At 38.4% G+C, this 24,576-nt stretch overlaps 1 protein-coding gene across 3 annotated transcripts; it reads right to left on the bottom strand.

Moving 5' to 3' along the window:
- Window positions 1–1,032: 1,032 nt before the first annotated feature.
- On the bottom strand, window positions 1,033–24,494 carry myom1a (myomesin 1a (skelemin)). 3 transcript variants are annotated; one of them, XM_034209615.1, is made up of 38 exons: window positions 23,950–24,494; window positions 22,518–22,716; window positions 19,108–19,248; window positions 18,760–18,949; window positions 18,481–18,638; window positions 18,184–18,276; window positions 17,951–18,039; window positions 17,657–17,701; window positions 17,002–17,163; window positions 16,713–16,874; window positions 15,956–16,097; window positions 15,451–15,650; window positions 15,176–15,232; window positions 14,664–14,788; window positions 13,893–14,076; window positions 13,565–13,739; window positions 12,577–12,698; window positions 11,455–11,651; window positions 11,076–11,202; window positions 10,340–10,524; window positions 10,038–10,152; window positions 9,732–9,888; window positions 8,939–9,045; window positions 8,547–8,591; window positions 7,858–7,994; window positions 7,615–7,759; window positions 6,864–6,923; window positions 6,709–6,776; window positions 6,470–6,595; window positions 5,033–5,116; window positions 4,704–4,791; window positions 4,568–4,606; window positions 4,247–4,352; window positions 3,082–3,245; window positions 2,959–2,995; window positions 2,687–2,709; window positions 2,237–2,292; window positions 1,033–1,759 (listed from the first exon to the last, which is right to left on the bottom strand). In XM_034209615.1, exons 2-38 carry the CDS (start codon window positions 22,661–22,663, stop codon window positions 1,502–1,504), a joined length of 4,515 nt encoding a protein of 1,504 aa, XP_034065506.1. In that variant the 5' UTR covers window positions 22,664–22,716; window positions 23,950–24,494; the 3' UTR covers window positions 1,033–1,501. The 3 variants fall into 3 exon arrangements, with proteins under 3 accessions (XP_034065506.1, XP_034065511.1, XP_034065517.1); XM_034209620.1 differs by lacking the exon at window positions 5,033–5,116; XM_034209626.1 differs by lacking the exon at window positions 22,518–22,716 and having other exon boundaries at window positions 23,950–24,491.
- Window positions 24,495–24,576: the final 82 nt, after the last annotated feature.

The following is a 24,576-nucleotide window of genomic DNA, read 5'->3' as shown; positions in this document are numbered from 1 at the left end:
CGAAAATATCTAAAAGAACTAAGATATGTTTTAGATCACAATAAAATACTTATTTCATCAATAGTCTAAATCAGTAATTTACTTTGTGTTTATTAAATGTCATCTCTTTTGAGTTTTTTCCCCACTACATATCCTTAAAAAATAAACTTGGAATCCAAATAGGATTGTGCTCCATTTAGTTTCTGAGAAAAATTCATTTTCTTACCATACTATAGTTATTCTATGGGCAGTTGGGACTACTGTTTATTCCTAGAATATAAGGATATTGAGACTAAATACTAAATATATAAGAAAATCACTTTCAAATTCACACTATCAGTTGCGGGCCCATATGGGTTAATGATCCACTGTGGGTGCAGCGCCACACTTTGGGAACTCATGATGAATGGTATCAGCAATGCAAGCAGGCAGAAATCAGATGCCACCATTAGAGCAGCTTTTATAAAAGGCCATCATTAATCACCAAAACCCTTGAGCTCATTGAAAATCACATTATGTGGTTCTAATTAAGGCATTTTTCTCAATGAATGAGCTGCTTAAATGGGCCATTATGTAAAGACCAAAAGGAAACCTCTCTATAGCCTGTGCACCTTCATCACAAGGAGTGCCTTAGAAGAGAAAACAGACTTATGTTTAACTTTAGTCACTAAATGCTGCAGGGCTTACCTTTATGGTTTCCTTGAAACACAACATTCCTTGACTTTCAAAACATTTATTCGACAGTGTCTGAAACCTACACGAGAAGACTTCCAAAAGTATGCAAGCTATGCCTTTATGACATTGCATACAGCTTTGTAGGCTGTGTGACACTTAAAGATACATTTTAAACTGATGTGTTGACCGACATTAGGTTTAACCTGTTCCACGTCTCTTACAAACTGTTATGTCTCCTGCAACAGTTGACTAATGGCACAACATACATGCACACAGTACAGTTCAGACATATAGCTGTTTACAAATAGACACCAAGCATGAGCGTGACATCCACCGACACGTTTCCATTGTCTCACGACACAAAGCAAAAAGCTGGAGGGAAGTTCATGACATCAGTGTTTTCCTTTATTTTTTTACATTGTATAAACCTCAGGCATGAGTTGGATTCAGAGGTCAAAGGTTTTCCAAATGTAAAACCGTAATAGTTTAAGAAAACGGTGTCTTGCTTTTGCTGGCCTTCATTGCTAAATCAATGATTAATGACAGGTCAACATTCTCCCAAGATTAAACATAACATGTACTGCTGAAAGGGTCACAAGTGACAGAAAACATATCTAGCAACTAAAAGCACACATTTATCCTCTCTGTATCACATCCACTGTTTGCTTCCTCGACAAGCGATGCCCAAAGCTCTTTAGCCCAGCACATGAAAGACGCAGGAGGAAGCAGCTGTATGAATCATTTATTTAAAACTGCTCAGTGCACCAGCATGTGCCGGGGTAAAATGCTTTGGAGAAAGCCCAGTCGTTTATCTTTCCTGCTTTATTTCGTCACACTGCATCATACGTTAGCCTTTCTTCTCCTCCTCCTCTGGGTTGTACACGCTGACGGTGAACTCTCCAGCCTCTTTTCCGTACTTGTTCTTCACCAGGAGGGCATATTTGCCAGAGTCAGCCGTGGTGACGGAGGTGATTGTGATGCTGGCAAACTTGCCGTGCTCGAACTTGAGCTGGTAGCGCTCATTAGACAGCAGCTCCTTGTCGTTCTTCGTCCAGCTCACCTCAGGTACGGGCTCGCCCCAGACATTTCCAGTCAGGTTCAGGGACTACAGAGAAAAAGAGGAATGCAGGGGTTTAGTGTGTGTAACAAGTCTGGATTTTACAGATTTAAGAGGGAAGGAGACACTCCTAGGAATGAGATAATGGCATAGTAATTTGAAGGGGAGACAGAGCGTTTAAAGGGATAGTTTAATGTTTTAAAGTGGGGTTGTGTGATGTACTTATCCATTTCTACAGTATTGCATTCCCCATGCCCACAGTTTGAAGAACTAACAAAAGTACCAGCATGGAAGATACGCCATGTACTGCTGTGGACAGGGGCATCAACAAAAAGTATCTTAGCCCCTCTAAAACATTATTATCAGTTTAAGTAAATGCTATACTTATAATTTGTACACAGCCCAGTCAGACAGCCCTTTCCTGAGGAGAACTGAAGTGCTAATATCCATCTTTGCTCTCTTCAAAGCCACCAAACTACTTTTATAAGACTTTTAACACAATGTATTAGTACTGAATTTATTTACCTTGCCCTCCTGGATTGCAACCACATCTGGCAAGCCTCCAACCACACGAGCGCGGTCTGAACAGAAAATACAAGAGTGAGTCAATACACAAATGTTAATCATTACTCAGCGTTTCAACCTGTGGAACATCTGCCTGTTGACAACATAATATTAACCAAAACTGGTAAATGAACCACCCTCATTCAATATATTTGATTTTACTGCACTGCATATATGTTTTAAATAACTTTTGAAAGTAGGTTTATTTTTTTTCTAAAATAGCCATTTCATCTTTGGGAAAAGCATTTTCCACTATTGATATATTGATATGAAGATGACCAACAAAACACTCCCTTATGTTGAATCGCAGTGAACCATTCAAAATGATAACGAAACTAAAATAGCTTTCACGTGACATCTTGTCATAGATGACGCCACTTGGGGGAAAAGAACGAATAAATAATGACTTACTTCTTTCTGCGAGGGCTGCCGCCCTGCGGAAGGAAGGACACAGACATTTTTAGAAGCATCTTTTACAGTATCACAGCACAGAAAGGTCGCCAACATTTTTGTTTCCCTTAGCTTTACAATTGCAGGACATGTATTTTGTTTGTGCTTGTTAAAGGGCTCACAAAGTGGAAAAAAGTCTATTTTAAGTTTGTGATGACTGTTAGTATTTATTTGTGTAAAGATCCTCTTCAAACGGAGTTACACAACAGCGTCAGATGTGTTTGTTTACTTACTTGAGCCTCTGGAATTCTTCAAATGCCTCTTCCCATGCTGCACAAGAAAAAAAGCCAAAGTAATTAAGATTGTTTCACAAGTCTGAAGCACCTTCCTCATTTGACTTTAAACGTTTCACTTACCCTTGCCGCTCAGATCAAAGATTCTCTTTACGCCATCCTTGCCATCAAAGATGTCCATGGTGTATTTGCCCTTGTCCTTCTCAGTGGGCTCATTGATTTTAAGCCAAAGCTCCTCTCCTGTGACTCCAGACTTAACTCTCTCTGAGACGGCAATCTTAGCATCTCTAATGGAGAAAAAAGGGAAACACAGAGATCAATTAAGGCTGGACTGTTGACTCAAAGTATCGAGTACCCTGAAGAGCAGGATTCAGACAGGAAAACAGTAATTGCAGCGGCACAATCATCCCTGTATTATACCAAAATGAGAAACGTGACCTCACTACCAGTTGGGGAGATTTTGTCCCCATCTGTGGATTGTTTTTTATATAATTCATGGGAAGATTGTGCAGGAGAGCTGATAGGGACAATTATAGTCAAAATAGTGCAATATTAGGCATCAAAAACTAATTAACTATGGCAGCAAAACATATTTATGAGTGCAAAAATACTCCTTCATATTCCATTTACTAATTGGTCACAGACATGTTCAATCACCCCAAAGCCTTTTGAGATAATTTACTTGCAAGCTTTGAAAAACAAAAAGCCTTTTCTTTGCAAACATCACATGTCTGGAAAACACGACCAACTGATTTGAGAGGGACTGAACAACCTGTTGCTATTAAGCTGAACAACTGGCTGTTGGAAAAACATAAAGGCATATTTCATATGTTTTGTAATATATTTTGTGTTTCATGCATCCTTATTATTTATGTGTAGGAATAGTATTATTATAATCCTTTGGAATGTTAAGTCTTATCTGTACATTTCTGTAATTTGTGCTTGTATGTCTTTTTTTCTAATTGTTTTTTACTAGCTGTATTCTTTGAGTGTATTTTTCTTTTGATACATCTAGTGTTAACCCAACACCAAGCACTCAGGTGGAGCTTACACCAAGGCCAAATGTTCAATCTTGCTATGAAATTGAAAGTGAAAACATTTAATGGGTTTTTCCTGAAAATTGAGCCTGTAATTTTCTGTAATCCTGCTGACAAACAGACAAAAACACAAACTGAACTGAACAAATAAGCTCCTTGGCAGAGCTAACGAAGTAAAGCAAATATTTGATGAGAATGGAAAAGTTATTTTGAAATCCTATATGTAAGTGAATAATGTTGATTTGACATACTTTTGAAGCCATCCAACACGCAGCTCCTCATTGTAATACGTGACCGAGGAGGAGAGGATGATGCCGTGTTCAGTACTGACGATTTTGATATCAGAGGAGGAGTGGGCTGGAGGGAAAAGAATAAAAGTCAAGTTTTTATCTACATCCCATGGAAAACATATTTAATAAGTGGTATATAAAAAATCATATTTAAGCATTTAAGTCGGTAGCCTTTTAATGGTTTATGCAGTGAAAATACTTTAAAATTTCTGCTTCTTTCTGTGGCTTTTTCTGCTGTGTGATGCTCAATTACTGCTTGGTGTTTGAAGTTTAATGACTCACCAATAACCCTGAACAGCTCGTTCATTACAGCCTGGTATCCTGGGAGAAAAAGAAGAGAACCACAGTTATTCACTTTTTTTTTAGCAACACTGACAGGACTGAGTTTCCCTCTCATAATTCATGGACAACGCTTTACCTGCATCTGTCAGATCGAAGGAGCTCTTATCTTTGCCTCTCTCGTCCCTCAGGACCACATCGTAAACACCTTTGTCAGCCTTGGAGATCTACAGTTCAAGGTAAAACAACTTTAGTATCCTTGAGGCAGTAATGAATTTCCTTCTAAATCAAACACATTATTATTCTTGGGACAGATATAAGAACAGGACAAAGACCAACTAAGCAGAAAAGCCAAGCTTTTCCTCTGCCCAGGATGCTTCAGGCATTAAAAGGAAAACATGAATAAGGTAAGACGAGAAGGACATATTTATAGGCGTGAACTTAGGGTAGCAAGCAATATGTCCAGACTTTGGCTCTTGGCGGTGGCGGGACGTCCTCTGCAGTTGCCTTTTTTCCTTCTTTTCCTTTCGGTTTCTCCTGCTTAATAACGCACTGTGAATTAGACAGATAAGCCAGTTAATGCAAGTGCGATGGACAGGAGTGGCTGTGGATGGGCCACCTCTCCTGAGCTCATGCAATGACACCAACCCTCTCTTTATGAGTGATGATAATACAGTTTCAATGTACAGGTACCTTGAAACATCAATAAAACTTCACTGGCACAAACAGAAAAGAGGCTGTATTACAGAAACTGCCTATCTTTTGTCTTAAGTTAAGATCCAAAAAGTTATGAAGACAGGATTTTCACAATTTGGTATTAAAGAAGCAAATTTCACCTAACTTTAGGAACCTTATCTCACTTCATCATATGTTTATCTCAGGATAGGTAATGTTATTATATTGTAAACTTTGATGTCTTTGACCTTTCTACCCATGCAGCTGCTCTCTTATTGTTGAGTTAAAGAACTTTGTAAACGTTTTTGTTATTGAAAAAATACAAGAAAGCAGATGAGTTAAAGGTGTTGGAAACATCTCTGGAGAAATTAAAGTACATCATTTTTTCGTGAATTTACAGCTAATGAGGGTTTTATCATCAAGCTGCAATACGACGTTAGGGTCTGCCTGCCATATAATAAGCCTCTGACTTAATTAAATTCGCCTGCTGACATTTTGTTGGTTGTAGCTAAGCAACCAAAGCGCGGACTAATATTCTCTGGTGGAAAGCGAAAGTCAGGACTTCTTCACATTTATCCTCAAAGTTTATTTGAGGTCATGAGAGTGTTTGAGAACGTTTTGGGCCTTTGTGTTCATCTGTAATGGCTTTTTCCCTGAATCCCTTTTTTTCTTCTTTACCCTCATTATCATGGTTACGAAAAAGTTGAGATTGGATCCTCAAGATAAAATGTTTCTGTATTATAGCCCCAGATTAATATCCTCAAACAAGGACAGATTTCCAGTTTTAAATGTTTTGAGTATATTGGCCAGAGGAGTCAAATAGAATATAGTGTTAGTAATGAAATGGATGAATGAATCACACAGATAAACCATATACTGTATATGGGCATACATGTTGCAAAGCTTGTCCTATAAGTCTATAAACCCCAAATAAGGATTTAAATCTTCAAAATAGTGCCAATTGTACCCAGTAGGCTTATTTGAATTCCCCAGTGCGACATGCTGACGTGCCGAGTCCAGCAGCATTACAGCAGGCCTCGAGGACAGGAATATTTCTAGTGTTTCATCATTTATGATGAAACACACTGTGTGTCAGAGAGGGATGGTTGGCAGGGAAGCATCTAGTCTAGTCTAGCTCTACGATGGAAGCACAGCTGCAGCACTTTCTCTCCTCTTCACTCAGGAGCTCACGACTCCTCAAAATGAACGGCCTCTGTCTAACGCGCTGACCTTTCCGATATTAAAGGTCAGATGGCCATCCTTTCTCTCGATTTTCGCGGCGTCCTCATCATCCTCTGCAATTTCAATTTTGTCCTTGGACCAGGTGATCTCAGTCTCTGGTTTGATATTTCCAATCTGTGTGGAGAAAGAAGAGAGACACACATTAAATGCACCACCTGAATTGCAACCATTTGTGAGGCTCCTTAAAAAAAACATGAACAGCAGTATCAAACAGGTACTTTTCTTACCTTGCATTTCAACAGCACATTGCATTCTGGAGTAACAGTGAAGCCAATGTACTCGACAAAGTGAGGACCTGTTGATATTACATTTAAAATATTTATCAAGATGCACTTCAGCAATTGTGTTAAACTTATGTAATGGAAAAGTAAAAATACCTTACCCTGTTTCCTGACCCATTCTGCCCTCTCAAACTCGGATTTCTTCTGAAGCTCCCTGAATTCTAGGTAACAAAAGGTGCATCAGAAAATCAGCAGACAGACTAAACCGTAAAGAAAGGTTGTCTTCTGCTGCCCCTCAATGGACAAGAACTTTAACTGCAGCAGATGCAATACACCCAGCAGAGGGAGGCTTTCAGTGTGTAACCTTCAAAAGTGCTCTGTGTGTTGGGGGGCCTATTTGATATCAACAATTTTAGTTGATATTAAAACAAAAGACATCTGTAAGCACAACATAAACATGGATGTTGATACTGAATTAGAGGGGTTTTTTTAATTTATTTTTTACTATTATCATGTGTTATTGTTACAGTATGATAATTATTTTTAAAGACTAATTCAAAAGGTGTGGGAAAAATATGCATGTCTAGGCTGCTGTGGTGTATAGGTGTTTATATGTCAGTTTTTTTGTTCATATGTGGGTAGTGGGTATTTGTACAAACATTTTACAATACATTTTTAAGAGGGTACATATAAAGTGATTGACATAAGGATATGCATACATCTATGTGCTTAAGGTAAACTGCATCATTATTCGATCTATTTTCTATTTGTATTAATTTTAAAATGTTTGTGTCTCTCAAGTTTAAAAAATAAAAATGTACAAACACAAGGGGAATAAAAAGTGCAATTTATATTTGTCTTTCTATCCAAATAGAAAGAGAGTTAAAAAAAAAGGGACATTTGAGGTCTTACCATCTCCAATGAGCACCAGACTGGTCGTCCCCTTAGCTTTGCCGTCCACCAGGTTGAAGGTGAACGTTCCCTCGTCAGTGACCTCCAGAGAGTCCATGAACATTTCAATGATTCCGGTGGACTTGTTGAAGTTCACTGTGTATTTCTGGAAACAAAAAGATATAAAATCACAATCAAGATCAGGTTGTGGAACATTCACCATCCCAAAAGACACAGGACAACGTGTTATGTTGTTATTCGTACCTTGTTGTCAGTAATGATGGCATTATTGAAGACATAGTCCACAGTGCAGGCGGAGCTGCATTTCTCCACCTGAGTCCAGAAACGCACGCGACCCTTCTCCAGCAGATCCATGGCCATTTCACCCTTGAAGGGGATAACTGGAGACAAGCACATTTTTTAAATGTTTTTGTATAAGCTATGCATGTAACAATGGCTTGGTAACTAACTACTACATTCACAGTAGTCTGCCCTGATCTTTTAATGCCTTCAATTCACAGGCTTGGGACTAATTTACAAAGATATCATATGCCAATTTTAATACAATAAGTTACATTTATTCCAACTGCAAAAATTAATTATTTGTATTGGGCTATTCCAGACATTTAAATGGAAGAAGAAATACACCTCCTGTTCAGACTAATGTGCCACATTTTGTAATGCTTGCACAATAAAAAAATAAAGCAATATCTCAAAAAAGATGATAATTGATATTATCAATTAGTTTTGATGGCGTTTGACCATTGCTCATTGAATCAATATACATTGATCCAAATAGATTTATCGTCACACACCTAGTAACTATAATTTCCAAGAAAGATCTGTATTTTTAGAAAGTATTTTTCTTTAGTTAGTGATAGATATGCAACTTCTTGATAAGGGAAAAATAAACCATGGTATAAGAAGGATCTGTGATGTGGCGGGATATTCACCTGGGAACTTGTGGTCATGGCTGATGTCCAGAAAACGTTTGAGACCTGTTGAGTAACAACAAAAGTAAACAAAATGTGTAAGTGTCAAAACCTTTCACCATCAACTATGAGTCTTACTTCTATCTGACAGTTTTCTTATTATGTATGCAGTTAAAAATACTCCATGTCAAGTAGAACCTTGGATTGAAAACACAACTTGACAGACATACACACACTGAACAATTTGACAAACACAGAGGTCAATTTGTCACAGCTGTTGAAACACAACAACAGAGACATGATGACACAGTCCTTCAAGTCCTTCTCACACCTTTGGCACCGACGTCACCCAAAATAAATAACAAGAGAATCAAGTTTCAGAAGCAGAGATGCCAGGACTGTGGGCGACTCACCCTCCTCAGTGAGAGTGTAGCTGGAGGAGAAGCCCTCAGTGTTGGTGACAACGCAGGAGAAGGTGCCCAGATCCTCCAGGGAGGGACTGTTGAAGATGGCTCTGGACCTGCAGGTGAGGTTATAATAGTTATAAATCTTTCGTGTTATATTGATTTTTGACTGCTTTTGCTAGTTTTTGTTTGGTTTCAGTTCTTCTGAAAGGTTAGGTTTTTATATATTATGCATGATTTTGTGAGGTCCAGGTATAATGTATATAGAGATGTGTAATATCTAATGATATAATTGCTAAATATACAAACAAAAACATATTATAAGAGAGCTGTGTAGGAATGGCCATCATATTTCATTGTTTTTTTATTTGGGAATCAACTCTTTCACTAGCACATTTAAAAGAAAACCGTAAATGTTATCCGACCCCGTCTGGTTAACATTACCTGAGCTAAGTAGCTTTATAAAATGACATTTGAAACCATATTTAAACCATCACTTTGTCATTTAATTCGTCAAAATTATACTGCGTGTCAAAAATAACAAAATATAATTAATTGTTAAACATGTGCATTCGCCTGGAATACCAAGTCTGTTCAATGTCATGAAAAATGACATACATTCTTGTTCTGAGTATTTATTTCATGATGATAACCCTGCCTGGAGTTAAAGACACATGAATACAAAAATGAATGTGAACAATTTAAAGAACTGCATTTGCACACAAGCCTTTGAACAAGAGCAAGAGAGTTATTTTGGTCCCTGGATGTTGCATGAGGAATTGGTCACACAAATTATACTCACTTGCCCCCTTTAGTAACCATGGTAAGGCGAGAGGTGTCTGTAATGGTCTTGTAGTTCTTGGACCAAACAAACTCAGAGCCCTCCTTCATCTCAGAGCACTCAAAGACCATAGAGATCACACCATCATCATCCACATCCACATAAATCTCATTGGTGCCTGAGGAAATGAGAGTAAATGATTACAGTGTGTGTGCATCTAGTAAATTCATACATCAGCATAAAGAAAATGAAACGTTCCCTTCTTTCCAGCCCTGCGTAGGAACACTATGTGATTGAAAGTGTGAGTTATGTAACAATCACACTCACCAGGGCGAGTCTGGGACAGGATTGGACCTAAGGCTGCTGAGGACTTTCCGACGCCAGCCAGATTTTGAGCGCGCACACGGAAGACGTAGGAAGCACCCGCCTTCATCCCCGTCACCTGAAGCAGCATGTGAGCAGTCCAAGGAAGAGAGAGTTAAGAGAACACTGTCGCCCTTATTTCACATGAAAATATCACATGAAGATACAAGCTGAAGGCCATATTGATCAAACTTAAAATATGTCCTCTGCTAAAAAATAGAAGCATTTCAAGAAGATCCACTATAACTTATAAATATCCTGCTCACCTTCATGTATTTGCCCTTGTTGGCCTTCTCGTGAGCAGCCTTCCAGCCTGCCTCTCCAGCAGAGGCCAGCTTCAGGTCCAGATAGTATCCATTGACAGGAGTGCGGCCACTGAATACAGGCGGCTCCCACAGCACCACGGCCGAGGTGTCACGGACCTCCAGCGCATGAAGACCCACAGGAACACCTTGGAGCATGAATAAAGAAATATCTTAAACAAACTGGAACTGATCAACACAAAAATAAACTAAGTATGACAAAGATTTACAAGTGAACACATCAAGAAAATAATACACATCCAGTGATAGAGATGTACTGCAATACATGTGCACATTGTGTTATGCATATAGTCATTCTATGTAAATATATTAGTAAGGAGTAGTTTAGTTTATTTATAGTGTTTACAATGTATTTTTCATGCTCTAAAGGCACGCACTTTAAATGAATAAGCAATTACTTAATAAGAAATTCCGTTATACAAATATACATATATATTTCCAATCACAACATTTATTTTAATGGTCTCATGAATAGATTATCTATCCGAAATGCATTGTGCCCAAAACAAACTGGTAATTGACTATTGTCTCAACATTATTTGGTTCAGTCTGTTTTTCTTGTATTCATAACTTTGAATGATTAATTGATCACCATCAGCCTCAATCGGCTAGTTAATTAATCATCCAATTGTTTCCTCTTTAATATTTACTGACATATACCTTTATTCTTTGTTCATACCTGGCAAAGTAATGGTCCATTCCTTGCACTCTATCGCTGAGCTGGGCAGAGAGGCTTTACTCACACCTGCCATGTTCATAGCGCGCACCTGGAACTGGTACAATACGTTCTCCTTCAGGTTCTCAGCCTAAAAACAGAAATTAAGGTAATGAGATATTAATAAAACACCTCTTTTGGGCTATTTTCCAGACAAAAATGAATTACCAACTACATAAACTTATTTGAGCTTCGTGAGATAATAGGTTAAAACCACAGTTAGAAATGACACGTAACATTAGGCGCATTCACACCGCAGTACTTTATTGTGAGGTCTTTTATTGATATATATTTTTTATTGAAATTATTTCATTGAAATGTGGTTACAAATAAACACACTTACTTTATAGGAGGGAGCAGGCAGTGCCTTGTGGTTCATCTCATGCCATTTTCCAACAACGCCTCCCTTCACAGTCCTGTAGTCCACAAAATATCCCCGGATATCAGCTCCTCCATTGAAAGAGGGCTCAGTCCAGGCCAGTGTCATGTAATCCTTCACAGCCTCCACCAGGGTAACATTGGTGGGGTTTCCGGAGATGGCTGTAAGGAAAGTTAATAAAGTGGTCAATATTTATTATGAGAAATGCGAAGAAGTATGTTGAAATAACTAATATTCCGATTTTCAGACCGCATTTTGTTTTCCTTTTAATGATAAACGACACCTAATATGGCCTGAAATAAGCAAAATATAACATAGATCTTAGTTCATTTTAGTTTACATTTGAATATCCAACATGCTTTGGACACAAGCAACAACACTGTATTAGGGTCATTGTAATGTATAATGTACTTACACTCAAGGCCAGAAGCAGGACAACTTTCACGCTACGAAAATCTCCGAAAGTCGCACCAGACTCTCATTATGTTCATGCTCTTTAAGAACACAAATGTTTTAGCCATCACCTTTACAAAATATCAACACAAAACTCAGAAATCAATACTTGCATACAGCAAAAGCATTGTAAATCATTGTCTACTTTGTTATTTAACCTTGTCATTAATAAATGAAGGTATGGAAAACAGCAAAATATGATAAAGTCAGTCAATGTTAGCGATGACAGGCAGACACATGCAAATAAATCAACATGCAGTCACATATTTGTGTGCCTCTTGCATTCATCAAACTCAGGATAACATGCACAAGACAAGATAAATGGGAAACTGTTTCGGAACAAACTCTCAGAAACTTTTATTAAGTGATTTAAAGTGATCTGATTTAAATTAAATAACTGATTTTTGGTAAGGAAAAGGAAAATAAATAATGAAAGTTGACATGATTTCTGAAAAAAAACGAGGATGGTGTGTGTGAATGTGTTGAAATACAAGTGTACATTCTCAGCCGTGAATCCCTGGATAAATATATGTTTAAAAATAGCTGAGAGGAAGTAGCAGAAGGGGAGAGTATGTCTTGAACGCTAGAGGCAAAGTGAATAATGGAGATGAGGGATGTGATCATGACACTCACAGATGGCAGCTTGCACAACCACAGCTTCAGAGTTGGCGGAGCTCAGGCTGTATCCTGCAGCGTTCACTGCCTTCACTCTGAACACGATGTTTGTCCCGGTAGTCAGGCCGTGGCACACAAACCTAAAAACAGTCAAAGGTGTAAAGAGTCATATAAATTATAATATTTACTCTGAGATTTCACCAACAGTAGGATTGAGAAATAGTAAAAGCTACATTTGCATTCAATACAATTACAAACAAAAAATGTAACTTATAGCTACACAAAGGCTTGGGGTCATACTAAAGAAAAGGGAAATATGTTGTTAGCATTAGCACCCTTGCTAATAGCTATTCAAAAGTAGCTTAGCTAACCAACCACGACTTTTACAAGCGAGACTATGTACGCTTTCAAAAACATAAAAAACGTATTAAAGTTCTTAATTTACAAATGAAAACATAAGTTCAAAAGCCATATATGAAAGACACTCACTTCCTAATGTAATACACTCAGGAGGTTAGTTGTTTGGTTTGTTATCACAAGTAGCGTTTTGCTAACGTTAGCACATATTCCTGCAGAACTGAGTTACTAACACATTTGAGCTGACTTCAATACTTTTCTGTAACACATCATATATTTTATCCACTGGAGCAACAACTAAAACAATGGAGCCTATACAAAAATGTAGATCCGACAACCATGAGCAAATTGTGTTGTAGTTTTCTAATAAATGAATCTACTTAATTCAAATAAATGTCTGTTAAGTCACCAGCTATTCATCACCAAACAGTGATGAACAAAGACAATAACACTTAGATAAATGTGATGTAACTTCAACTAGTATTTTATTTTTGCACATTATATCCTTTAATCTTCTTTTTATATTTTCCCAGTTTTTGGTCATCAACTTTGAACACCAAAAAACATTTGAAATAGAATCAATTCATCTTTGTAAGCAATGAATGACGTGTGAATTCATGAACCTAGTTTTATCTTTAGCTGCACTTACCTGGTCTTCTTGACAGGTTTGTTGTTGCAAGGTGTCCATTCATCTGTGCCCACTGCACTGTATTCGATGTAGTAGCCGGCCAGGTGTTTGACTTCCTTAGAGGCGCTCCAGAAGACGACCACGGAGGTGTTGGTGTTCCTGGTGGCCACTGGACTGCCAGGAGCTGAGGGCAGGTCTGTTAAAAGAGAGATATGCATGAAAATAAGGAAGATGTTATGTTTGGATCAACATAATGCAGAGGGGAACAACAGTCTATTAACCAACTAATGAAGGAATACAGCGATAACAAGCTGTACATCATATTTAAATGCAGGCCTGGCCGGCTCACCCAGTTTATCTCCGACCGTGATGTCTCCTGTGGATTCAGAGGGCTCGCTCACACCAGCGGAGTTACAGGAGCGAACGCGGAAGCTGTAAGATTTTCCCTCTGCCAGGTCGAACAGGGCGAAGCGAGGAGACTTCACTGGCATGCCGGTGTTCACCCTCTGCCAGGTGTCTGACTCAGAAATACACTGCAGGCGACAGAGAGACAAGGACATGTCAGTAAAGAAGCAGACAATGGTAAAGGAAAGGCTTCTTATACAATAAATATTTGTTGCATTATTTTGTATGTTGTATTAAACTGCTGTAAATGTTTAAAGTTGTACTCCTTGGCACATTATTGAGTAATTTAATCTATAGAAATGCATAATATTAATTTAAAATCATGATTTGTACGGGGTAACAATGTATTTCTTAAAACTAAACTTTCAATGAGCTCAGAGGAAACGGCTTTGTGAATTTTCAAGCTAATCCAAGAGGGTTTTTGATATTAATCTTGTGTAAAAGGAGAAACATTTTAAACACATAAAGTAACATTACATCCTACAGTTTATCACAACATTTCACCACAAATCTAGGGAAACATGGTTTTCACTGGAAAGGTTGAGGATGAAAAACTGTATTCGGAGAAGTATAAGTTAAGATGTCTGACACACGTAGAGTTTATTTACATACATTCCACCACTGCGATGTGACTTGTAGCTTATAATAAGGCAATGTGATCTTTCATGTTGCATCTCTTCATCACTGTATGCATGTTTCCACCACCTCTCCTCACCTTCTCGATGTAATACATGACTCCTTCATGACCGCGCTGCATCGGAGGCTTCCAGGCGAGCACCACGTAGCTCTTGGTCGCCTCAGTAACCACAACATCAGAGGGTTCTCCGGGGACAACGCCCACTGAGGATCACAGAGAAATTCACTTAAACAAGTCACTTGGGATGGTTATCCTTCAAAAACCTTAAATAGTTAAAAACACAAAAAAAATTACTTTCAATATTTTAGTTTGAGGAATAGAATCATGTTTTCCTACGAGTGCCTAACAAGCAACTTTCCCTAAGTCCTTAATGTCTAACATTTAAAAAGAAATAAAAAAAGTCAGGAAAAATCAATTTAAGTAATCATTAAACTAGGCTTACAAATCTCAGATAATATGGAGAATGATTTTATGTTTGATACCCTGCCCTTGAAGTCCTTATAACATGCCATTTGAGTTTTAACTGCTATCACATCTGAAAATAAAAATGTAGAACAAACAACACCTAACAGAGTTTAAAGCTGCCTTACCGGTGGTATCCTCCTCTGTGAACTTGATCATCCCAGTCCAAGGAGCTGAGGGGCCAGCTGTTGGGAAAAGTAAAGATAAAATAACATAAGATAAGAACTTGATTGATTCCACACCAGAAAATGTGCATGTTATGGCATCTTAAGAATCAAAAAAGCAAAGTAAAAAAGGGAATGTTGACACAAAATGACACATGACAAAGTAACAACCAAAAATACAATTAAGGTAGAATACAGCAGTCACTTTACAGATATGTCCATGATGTATAATTGTTTACCTCTGAGGCGGGCTCTGTCGGAGGGATCCATGGCAACCACAGCCTCGGAGACACGGGATGGATGGCTGACTCCTGCCTTGTTCAGGGCGCGCACTCTGAACACGTAGGAACGGCCCTCCACCAGACCGGTGACGGGGAAGCGGGCGTACTTCACCGGGGCGTCGTTACACTGAGCCCAGTGGTGAGTGCCCAACTCGCACCTGCACAGAAAAACACATTGAATTTATAACATGTGATCCAACCCAATTGTGCCCATAACTGACACAATGAGTTCATGGGCTTGCCTAAGAACAAATCTAGAAAGTGACATTTATTTGTCAAGATCTAGAAAAAGGTTGAGCTAGTGCCATTGTACCTGCAGAGTTAGCATTACAATAAGCAGCATAGATAGAACCAGTATATCCTGAATGGAAGACTGTATATTGCCAAAGAGATTAGATGAAATTTAATAATTAATTACCTGGCAAATAATTAACGTAATAAAAGACATATTGAGCATCCCAACCTGTCGATGTAGTATCCCAGGATGGAGCTGCTGCCCTCCACCGCCGGCTGCTTCCAGGTCACCACCACGTAGTCCTTGTTGGCATCATGACAGTGCACATCCAGGGGAGCCACGGGAAGCCCCTCCACCTCCACATCAGCATCTGGAATAGCAACACCATATCTTAGAGGGCACACTTGTGAGTGGTGCTGTTTCCTAAATCAGGCTGATCTCTATTACATTCTAAGCTGCCATGTTCTGACCCACTTACGCCATTACAGTACAGCCTGTCCGGCAGCACTGTAGCTATAATAACTTAGTTTACATGTTGGTAACATAAAAGGGGAATCTGAAAAGTCCTCATAAACTGTTGATTGTTATTTTAGATCACCCTCTCTGTGACATGCAGACAGATATAATAATAATAATAATATATTTGATTTCTATAGCGCTTTTCTTGAACCCAAAGACGCTTTATATAGATATAGATATAGAACCAACATTCCTCTGAGGAAACCAAACACCTCAGAGAGTTATGTCACTTAAAGACACAGCAGAAATGAATGGTTCCCGACCACATCTGTGTTTGTGGTGATAAAAAATGCGTTGCTTTACTTTGCACGTATCACTTTTGTTCCAAACTGTACGATTAAGCACATACTTGGCTTCATAGCTTATCTCAATTTTCAATATAATACAAAACTAAGAAACTGATTTTCAACAGTTTGTGAATTTGTAATGAAATCAGCTTCAGGTGAAATATCTACGGGCATCTTACCTCTCACAAACACATAAGCAGAGTAGGTGTCAAAGCCAGATTTGGTGTTGACACGCATGGTGTACATGCCCTCGTCTTCCTTGTTGAGGTGGACCAATGTGAGTGTGGCACGCTCCCCAGACCAGAGGGTTTGGACCCATTTAGAGGGCTTCAATGGGACAGCTGATGGGAGAAGTTAAAACTCAAGAATGAATGAATGGATACATAAAGGTACATACATTAAAAGGTCATTTGCAATATTTTTAAAGAGGAAAATTAAGCAATATTCACATTTCATTTTTCTACTTACAGTCTCTGTACCACACGACCTCAGGCTGGTATTTTTTCACAGTGGGATAAACAATGACAGTGCAGCCAAGACTCATTGTGTCGCCTTCACTGCCGAAAGCCACTTCAAATTTCTCAATGATGGTGGTTCTAAAGGTGACACCGTGCTCAGCGCAGAAACCATCTACAGATGAGAAAAGAAAGAAAAAAAACAACAATTTAAACATTTCACCTACATTAATTGACTTTTTGAATTACAGCAATGACATGTCATTAGCTTATGGTAAACATGTTTTATTTCTTACACACAGAGTAGAATAATTGATTCATATGAAGGTGTGTCATATGAAAAAGTGCAACTTTGACTCTCCTTTTATCTCTGTTTTTGGTCTCCACCACCTCTTGAGTAAATCACATGGCTCTTCAGCAGCTAAATGCTAACCTGCCATGCTGCAAAAAATGTGCTCAAAGACGCTAAAACACGTCAGAGCTAAGCGGGACTATTGGGTTTTACAGTATACATTGTCATGATTTTTAATTGCTTATATAGAATTGTATGCAGATGAAGTTTCTACTTATTTTATGTCTCGTATAGAATGTCTCGTATAGAATGTGAATTGTGATATACAACAGAAGTTCACCGGCCATCCTTGAAACTAAAATAAAAAGTTACTCACGTGGTTTAGGATCGAGTGGGCCTGCTTCTGTGCCCTCCTGGAACCCTGCAGAGAAATATATCTCTCAATGACCATGTCGTATTATTAGTAACAACAGATTTAGGAAACACACATTAGTCAAATATGCTAAAACGGCAAAACATTCATTTAAGCTTGAAATTAATGACAGTCAGACTTGATCCTTTCATACCAGATCAGAGTGGTGCGGATTTAAACTACTTTGAACTTCGACCTTTAACCGTATTAGACATGGGCAGCTGCAGAGAAGACGGATGAGAAAAAGCGGTGACTTACTTTTGATAACAATATAAGCCACAGAGGAAGCTTCTCCTTTCACATTGAGGGCAGAGGCGTAATACTGAGCAGTGTCAAGGAAATCACAGCTGGAAATAAAAATGTAGACATGGTGAATAACCGCCATCTCTTCAGAATTATTTTTAACATAAATCTCTCAGTTTGGGGTAATGTGCATTTTCTGGGGTACATCTCATTAATTGTAATGCAGTGGGAGCTAAATGATTACCTACTTCTTGATCTCCAGGGAGTGCATGTTGTAACTGTTCTCAACTGTGTACTTCTCGGGCTTGGCCTTGGCATCAATGAGCACATTGTTTTTGTACCTTGAAGACAGGAGAAAGACAGCAGGTTTATTTTTACCGTTGTCTTCAGAGGCTGTAATTACAGAGGAGTGTGTGTGTGTTTGTGTTGCGACGGTGGAAAACAGAATTGTCTGATGACGAGGGCTTTGGATGGAAACTTCTCTATGACACACACACACGACTCAGCAGCCTCTTTGTCTTGTGACTCAGACGAGTGTGTCTTACCAGGCGATCCTAGGTTTGGGCCATCCAGCCACAGTGCAGTGCAGCTTCACGGTCTTCCCCTCCCAGACAGTTTGTCCACGGGGCTTGATGATAAACTCTGGAAGGTGTGTCAGGCTGTCTGGGTTCATCTTCTTACGGAACTCTGCCCACTCCTCCAACTTTAGCAAAAGGGATGCAGTTTGTCACATAAAGCTCATAAGCATTTGCAGGCTTGTTTGATTTTGGAAAAGGACACAATCTTGTTTTTACAAATTCACAAAAGGAATCAAAAGGATTTACAGTCTTGCCCAGTTCCATGCGTCCGGCCACTTCCCTGATATGCGTGGTTCTGGTTTTCTTCTCCACTTTTTTGACCTCCACAGCCTCCCTGGCCTCCCTGACAAACAGGTTCCTCATGGCCACATAGTTAATCCCCTCCTCCGTGACATCCTCCTCGTGGGACTCAATCAGACCGCGAACAGTTTCATGACTGATGAACAACAAAAAACAGACATATAAGATCAGTTTAAACTTTGGAAAATACTTCATTTAGATTCAAAAGACTACATCAATATCTTGAAACAGTGGTATCGACTGCTTTGAATTTAGGAATATCAATCAATTATGTCTTGTAGTGTCTTCACTCACCTGGCTCTAAATACGGGAATGACATAGCCGATGACTTCCTTGTCCGTGTCCATTGCAAGGTAGGTGCGTTTGGCTCTCTTGGGTAGTGGGCTCAGTTTAACCACCTCCTGCCCCTTCTCTGTCTTCACAGTGGTCTGCAGGCTTAGAGGCGATAGACAACAATCACAACACTTGCAAAAAAACAAACAACATTCAGTAAATCATTAAGTATTTCAAATACATTAAATGCCACATTTGTTTTTGCAAAAAAGCCACAAAAGCTTAAGCCTTTCTTAAAGGACACAGCTAATAATATGCTATGTCTTACCTACTGGCAGTACATTCTTTGATTTCTATCAATATTTAATCCTTCTATTGATTTTGTCTGTCGATACAGTCCCATATAGTTTATTTCTCCCATACTCTTCCATTAAAACACACAAATAAGCCATTGTGTTGAACTGGGTTCTGTGATTGCAATAAACATGGGTAGTGAAGTTTATTTTAACTCAGTCCGACACACACTGTCCTGCTGCTATGAATACCAACGCATATTAATGTGCGGCTGTAAATAGTTTCCAACAAATACACTATTTATTTCTGTTTAAGTAACCTTTGATACAAACTAGTGCCCAGCTGTTTTGTTAACAAACTAAATGATTGTGACCCATTTTCAAAGATGTACTTCTTCAGTTCCCTCATATAATCTTCGTATTCGTCATTTAATGTTTTTCTGGACATGAAAAAAATACTGCAAGTGTTATCCATTGATTGAATTTACATTTTTTGAAACTAACTTTAGTGTTACTAATGCACTTAAAGCAGATTATTGATACAAATTAAATTAAAATACTCATTCTTGATTACCAACAATTTTGCTAATTTAATTCTCATTAGTTAAAGATGAACCATTGGATAAATCACACCTGTAAATGGAGTACATACAGCACTTCCGCTTGTATGTAGTTATTTGAACTAGAAGTAGACCAAGTATTTTCTACAGTTTTTTCTCGTCATGACGACAAATTAAACACCTAAAGAATGACAAAGCTGCAGTTGAATCTAAAAAAAACTCACCACGACCCATACTAGCCCTTTGCATCTATGTACTAAGTGTGCTAACTATAAAAAGACACATTCAGAACATGTCTTGTTACTTATAAAAGGAAGATGTATTTCTGTCCATCCTCTAGGACTCTGACCCATATTACACTGTGACTCATTTACCTCTCAGGCCTCCCTATATACAGAACTGGAGGATATGCCTTCAGGGCTGAGATGTTCATTTTAAAGCCCTGCATTCATTTATAATCTCTTCCATATCTGTCTCAGTCTCTCCATTAGCCCTAGAGGAATAGAGTAGCATAAAGTGGCTTTGATAAACTCTTCTCCATACTGACGAGGCGGGATCAAGTCGATGAAAGGGGCTCAGACAGATAGATGGAGAGGGACTCACCAAAAGATTTCTGCAGTGTCAAAAAGTTATGTATACTGCTGACTCACCAGGTGCGTCTTTGGCTTAGTGTGTAAGGAAGTCAAACAGTTGTACGGCTTATTAAATCAGTCTGACAAGCTGCACTGTACGTTAATCTTAAGATTTTAAGTAATAAATGTAACAATTGTAATGCAATCAATTATTTCTAACAGATACAATGTTGTCAATACTGAACCAATAATTATTAAACCTTTATGGTGGCACAAGCCTTTATATTTTCATGACTTGCATACAGTTTCTTTACAGTTGGCCTATTGGCAGCGTCTCATGTCCTTTCTACAGAAATAGCTCGTCTGTCCATGGATATCTCTGGCAGCCGCTCACTGCAGCTGAAATTCTTTCCCTGACCCCGTTTAGAAAGCTCTCATGGTTCCAACATGTACACTGACAGAGCCCTGCAGATTAAAGGACTAATAATTACTGAACATACATGTTGACAATAGTTGCCACCATATATCCAGAGCTAGGGCGCAACGTTTGATAAGCAGTGCTCCTTTCACACAACACTTGTATCAGACACTTACCATTGTTTTGCCATTTAACACAGAATTTTAAGTGGAAGGAAAATGTAATTAAAATGTGACTGCATATTTACCACACCTCTGTATGATAAGGAATGACAAGATGAATTCCTGCAGCAGGCCTGTGTTATAACGGTAAGGCTTGAAAGATTCAGGAAATCTATATTTTCTCTATAAGAACCACTTATATTACAGATTTATCCATCAACTAGTTCCTCAATCAACCCGACAGCAGTCTCTAAAATATCATAAAGTAATGCGAAATGTATTGCACACTTTAAATGTTGACATCTAAAAATGGCTTATTTTGTCCCATATCAGTCCAAAAGCCTAATATATGTATCCACCACAGAAAACAAACAAAAAACAGCTAAACTTAACATTAATCTATTTTGAAAAACAGCTGCTGTTTGCGCTGTTTAACAACTTTCAATTGCTGCCTAATTGTTTCATCTTTATCCCATATAATGTACTTTCACTGGGATTTGGATGACTGAATGTTATGCTGAGAGATACTTAGCTTCAGACATTTCTAAGATGGTCAACTTTTAAGTAAATGCATATAATGTGCTATTTCTGTTAGATACAAGAGCACAATACTATTGCTACATAGATAGTTACAAACCATCAGGCCCTCAGCCAGGCACATAAACCAAATGTCTGAACCTGTGATTCCTCTCGTTCTGTGCAGGATTACTTTTGCAACCACACATCATCAGAATGGTAAAACTAACCTGTCTCATGACAGCCTTGAACTGATGAATCAAGACTTGAGACTTGGACTACACTCAGACTTAAATAACAAAAATAAACACTTTAAACTTAAATGTGATTTGACCACTTTAAAATTTGACTTAATTAAACGTCCCTACTAATCTGAATTGATTTTAGTTTTGAACTCAAAAACAGTCAGAAGTTTTGACCTCTTAAAGTCCTACAAAGTTGGGAATATTCAATTATTAGGCCTTATCATTGAAATTCCTGCTTTTAATCTTTTAAAGACACAACAAACAAAAAAATATATAATGGTTTTGGTCAGCATTGAGACACCTAAGTGACTTGTAGGCTATCTTGTAATTACCCCTCAAAGAACACTTGGGACTTGACTTGAACAGCGTCAAGGAGAACACTTTGTAAATCCTGACCTCCTTTTAGGATGAACATCTACTTTATGGGCATATTAGGGCAGTACCTGCTCTATAAAAAAACAAATCTTTAGTTAGTCTTTTTTCCTACTGATGAGCCACTTCACACCAGATACCAAAGTGCCATGTTGAATATTTGAAAGAGGTCTGCTTGGATGCCTCCAGCACTTCTGATGTTAGGAAGAGTCAAGTTACATTTAGAGAAAATCTTTTTTTTTACATTTTTCAAAATAAACCATCTCAGTATTTCTGGACCTCCCATCCTCTTACCGACGGCTGCTGGTCTTGCAAGCGGAGTACGATTGCTGGCTAACAGACGACTTGGTGCTCAGGTGAAAGCTGCTCTCAAAGTGATGCTGCTGATGTTCCTGCTGATGCTGCTGCAGCTTCTGCGTCACCGTTACTGATCCTGACATCTTGAGGGCCACTCCACCAACTTATATGTTGACTGTTCTTTACTTAACCAGCTCTGGAAATCAATCTCATTGTTATCATTACAGATTGACTTAATTATTAATTCATTAATGTTGAGGTTAGTTTAGGCCAGGAGAAAGGGATTAAGTATGAAAGGTTGTTAAATTGTTAAAATGATGTTATGATGTTTGGTTTTTGAGCAGTTAAAGTGTTGGTTAAGATCAACTGTTTCTGTGTTAAATGAAGCAACAGCAGGTAGCAAACAAGCTGTGGCAGCATTCCTTAACTCCTTTTTGGGTAGAAATACCATTACAATTCAAATGACTACTTTCACAGGTGTGAATATAAAAAGTGACAAACTTGGGTTAAAGGAGAAGGTAGAATCAAAACTGCTGTGTTCTGTTATTTCTTAATGTAAGGCTTATAGTCAATACAAGTCCATATACATATCAGTATTATATAACACTCTTTTATGTACTGTGGTTGATTATGTTGTTAATCAATCATGTTATCATTTGGTTTATAGAAAACAATGCACTTCAATATTTCCTAAAGCCTTTTTGTATTGGTCAATAATAAATAAAATGCTCAAAGGAAGCAAATATTCACATCGTTTGGCATTTTTGCTTAAAAATGTAGTGGAATAAATGATCAGTTTATCAAGAATGTTGCCAAAAAAAAATCTGTGAAGTCAACAATCAATCAAATGACAAATCATTTCAGCTCTAGTAACCACTGTTGAAGTGTTACAGCTTGAAAACATGATGATCAGCTCCCACAGGGCCCATCATCATGTAACCAGAGATCAGAGAGGAGAGATCTGCAATTTATGACAAGAGACTCCACAAACTTGTATAGCTATGTCCAACACCTACAACAGGCAGTGTGTAGGCAAAGAGTGAATCCATTTGTGAAGAGAAACAAACAGTACACTGGACTAAAAGCATGAGGGCAATGAGTTTGCAAAGATAAATCCTGGGTTATAAAAACGTTAAAGGTTAAGCAAATGTTAATGGGAAAGATTAACTTTACTTTTAAGATGACATTTGACTTCAATGAGACATGCAATATTCTGCAAGGACACAATAGATACAGATTAACAATATACTGTTATTATAAAGGCATGGATAAAATGAATAATACATCAATAAACAAAAAACATTACTAAAGTTGTTAAAGGAGGCCTCAAGCCTTACTGCTTCCAAAATGACAGATGACATAAACTGAAATAGCAATTATGCAGTATTAAAGACAGTCTTATTCATAAAGAAATACATATGTCACTCACCACAACTAAGGATTCACCAATCCACAAAAGTTGAAAATCAGATAAAAGGTGTGCTAATTCCAAAAGTAGCTAAAGCAAGTCCAGATCCTGGGAAAGCAGCAGGGTGAGGGGCGGTGGACAGGACGGCAGTCCACTGAACAAAAATAATGCTGCCACTTGGCAGAATGTGCAAGACGCCGTCAGGACCTTTTAAGGCTGGGACAGCTTTAAATTTAGACCATGAGGCCATGAGAAGGCCGAGCCCAGGCTCCTCAGCTCGCCTGGCCCTCCGCGGTGTCCAAGCTTCAGGGAAACGTGGGAACCAGAGACTGTGTTGTGGGAACTCCTAGTGAGAAATATAAGGCCTTGTAAATGAGTAAATAGGTGAAAAGCTGCAGTTCACGTTTGACTGTTACCTTGAATGAATGTTGAATAGGTTTCATAATCTGTTGCAACGCATTTTTCTGAAACGTTTAGAGACAAGGGGCGAAGTCACTAACGCATGTTTCCCTCTCTAAATTAAAACCCTTGTTGTATTCACCGGCCATAATGGCTGGTCTGCACCAACATGTCACCTCAAAGCGCTTTAAATGTATCTATTTCCCTAAATGAACAGTTACATTTCCGAAGCTGCTCGTTTAGGACCAA

The sequence above is a fragment of the Gymnodraco acuticeps genome, unplaced genomic scaffold, assembly GCF_902827175.1.
Source record: "Gymnodraco acuticeps unplaced genomic scaffold, fGymAcu1.1, whole genome shotgun sequence".
Taxonomy (NCBI): domain Eukaryota; kingdom Metazoa; phylum Chordata; class Actinopteri; order Perciformes; family Bathydraconidae; genus Gymnodraco; species Gymnodraco acuticeps.
This window is presented reverse-complemented; position numbering and strand designations above follow the sequence as displayed.